The following is a 2,060-nucleotide window of genomic DNA, read 5'->3' on the forward strand; positions in this document are numbered from 1 at the left end:
TGGCCAGCTCACCCTGCCCCCTGCCACCCCAGGCCTCAGCTTACGTGTCCCCTGAGGGCCACAGCTGCCCCACACCTGCTCCCGCCCCAGCCCGGCCGCGCCCACTCCCGTCTCCGGCACCTGGTAGCCTTCCTCTCCTTCCTTTCACGTGTCCCCATGTCCAGCCCGCCACTGAGTCCTGGTGATCTGTCTTTCACGACCCCCCCGGGTCCTGTGAGCCCCTGCAGGGTCCCACCCCGCCCCCGCCGCCCAGCCCTCGTGGGCCTCTCGGGGCCCCTGGGGGCGCAGCTCGTGGCTCGGGGGCTCCGAGGACGCCTGCTCTTTCCACACCCCTCCCCCTCGTCTCCCCGACCTGGGCCTCCCCCACGTCTAGACCACGCAGCTGTCCCTAACTTGACCGTCCTCCTTCAGCCTGCTGCCAGCTTCACCTCTGAAATCGGGGCCCTGCCCACAGCAGAGCCCAAACCCGCCCACCTGGCACACAGGCCGCCCCCTCCTCGTCCCCTGAGCCGGACTGTAGCCAATGAAGCACGTCGTCCACGTACCACATCCAGCAGCATCGACAGGTGTCCCAGTTCAAGCTTGCCGCTCCCGTGCGGCTCCAGCACCGAAAAGGAATAAACGTCCCCAGACTTGTCTGCTACCAGAACCTTCTCCTCAGAGGCCGTGAAGGTCAGGGCTGTGCACCTCCTCACCACAGTCCTACAAGGCCAGAGAAGCCCACGGTCGGCCTCTACGGGTCGGCGCCAGGGCCGCCCACTGACCCGCAAGGCTCCCGCCATGTGGCAGTTACCGAAGACGGTGCCAAAAACATAAGGGATGGAAACAGAGCCAATGCCTCAGACAAAACTTACTTTCGCAATATCTTTTCTTTTAAAAATGTGCTAATGGCAGAATCTGAGTGGTGGGTTTCTACGTGGCCAACGTGAGACCCGCTCAGCTTGACAGTGTTTGAAGGCTGTCCTGATAGAGTGCTGGGGGCGGGGCTCCCCGGCCTCCCCGCGCGTCGTGCGTGGGGGGGGGACACAACAGCAGCCAGCTTCCTAAACGCCAATGCGCTCTGGGCCGCGACCACGGCTGCGGAGGGCCCTCCTGCCCCTGTGGCTTCCCATCCAGGACCCCGCCCTCCGCGCCGCCCACCCACCGCCGGCTCTGCCGCCTGGACCGGGATCCTGCACGCGCTGCTCGTGAGCACACGGGAGGGCCGCGATGCTGAGAGCTGGAGGCGCATCACAAGTCCAAATCCTTCATCCGGGGCCACAAGAGCTGTCACGTCTGCGAGCTGGTTCAGTAACGACATCAGCCACGAGGAGCAAAACCACAAGTGGTGACACAGGCCCCACCGCCGGCCCGCTCGCCCCGGGTCGGGGTCATGCCGGTTCCTCCTGTTACCATTTTTCATTTTGTTTCTACTGGGACGTCTTCCAGGTAGCAAACTAGGCTCTCCACGACAGGGTGCCCGTATTTTTCATCCTACGTTAGAGACAAGCCATAACGCTGCTTTACACACAAACGCCTTCCGTTTATCTACACGCGTGGCCTCTTCACAGAAGGGCCGGCCTCAGCTTTGCCGTCACCCGAGGGCTGGAAGGAGACCCACTGTCCCCATAAAGAGCTAACGTCCGTGCAGACGGCACCCAGCTCACAGCAGCCGGACTCCAGACGTCAGCCTGAAACGGAAACTGAACGTTACGCCCCCCACGCAGGGCCCATCAGAGCCTCGCCCGCCTTCCGCCTTCCGCTTTCCGCCTTCCGCCTTCCGCCTTCCGGGAGGGAGGGGCGAGGGAGGGGCGAGAGGACAGAGGAGCGAGCGGGAGGCCCTGCTGGGTTCCAGGCGCCGCCAAGGGGCTCGGCAGCTGCTGGACGGCCCCCACTCCTCGGTCCGGTGAAGCCCGGCAAGGAGGCGTGATGCCATGAACGTGGGGAAACAACAAGGAAAGGGAAGCAGACCCCAGGTCAAGACTGATCAGAACTCGCAGCGCGCCCGTCATTTAAACAAACGGCCTGTGCGGCACCAGCAACCCAGCTGCACAGCCTAACGGGCCCACTGAGCATCTGCG

The 2,060-nt window shown here is 64.1% G+C and overlaps 1 protein-coding gene across 1 annotated transcript in view; it reads right to left on the reverse strand.

Annotated features, from left to right (window-relative positions):
* The window catches only part of WDR4 (WDR4 tRNA N7-guanosine methyltransferase non-catalytic subunit), a 24,486-nt gene that overhangs the window by 13,777 nt on the left and 8,649 nt on the right, over positions 1-2,060 (reverse strand). Inside the window, exon 4 of the mRNA XM_024758439.1 lies at positions 546-702. Coding sequence (XP_024614207.1) covers positions 546-702 — 157 coding nt within the window. The remainder of the gene's footprint in view (positions 1-545; positions 703-2,060) is intronic.

This window comes from Neophocaena asiaeorientalis, unplaced genomic scaffold (genome assembly GCF_003031525.2).
Source record: "Neophocaena asiaeorientalis asiaeorientalis breed wild unplaced genomic scaffold, Neophocaena_asiaeorientalis_V1.1 scaffold45, whole genome shotgun sequence".
In the NCBI taxonomy this organism is placed as follows: domain Eukaryota; kingdom Metazoa; phylum Chordata; class Mammalia; order Artiodactyla; family Phocoenidae; genus Neophocaena; species Neophocaena asiaeorientalis.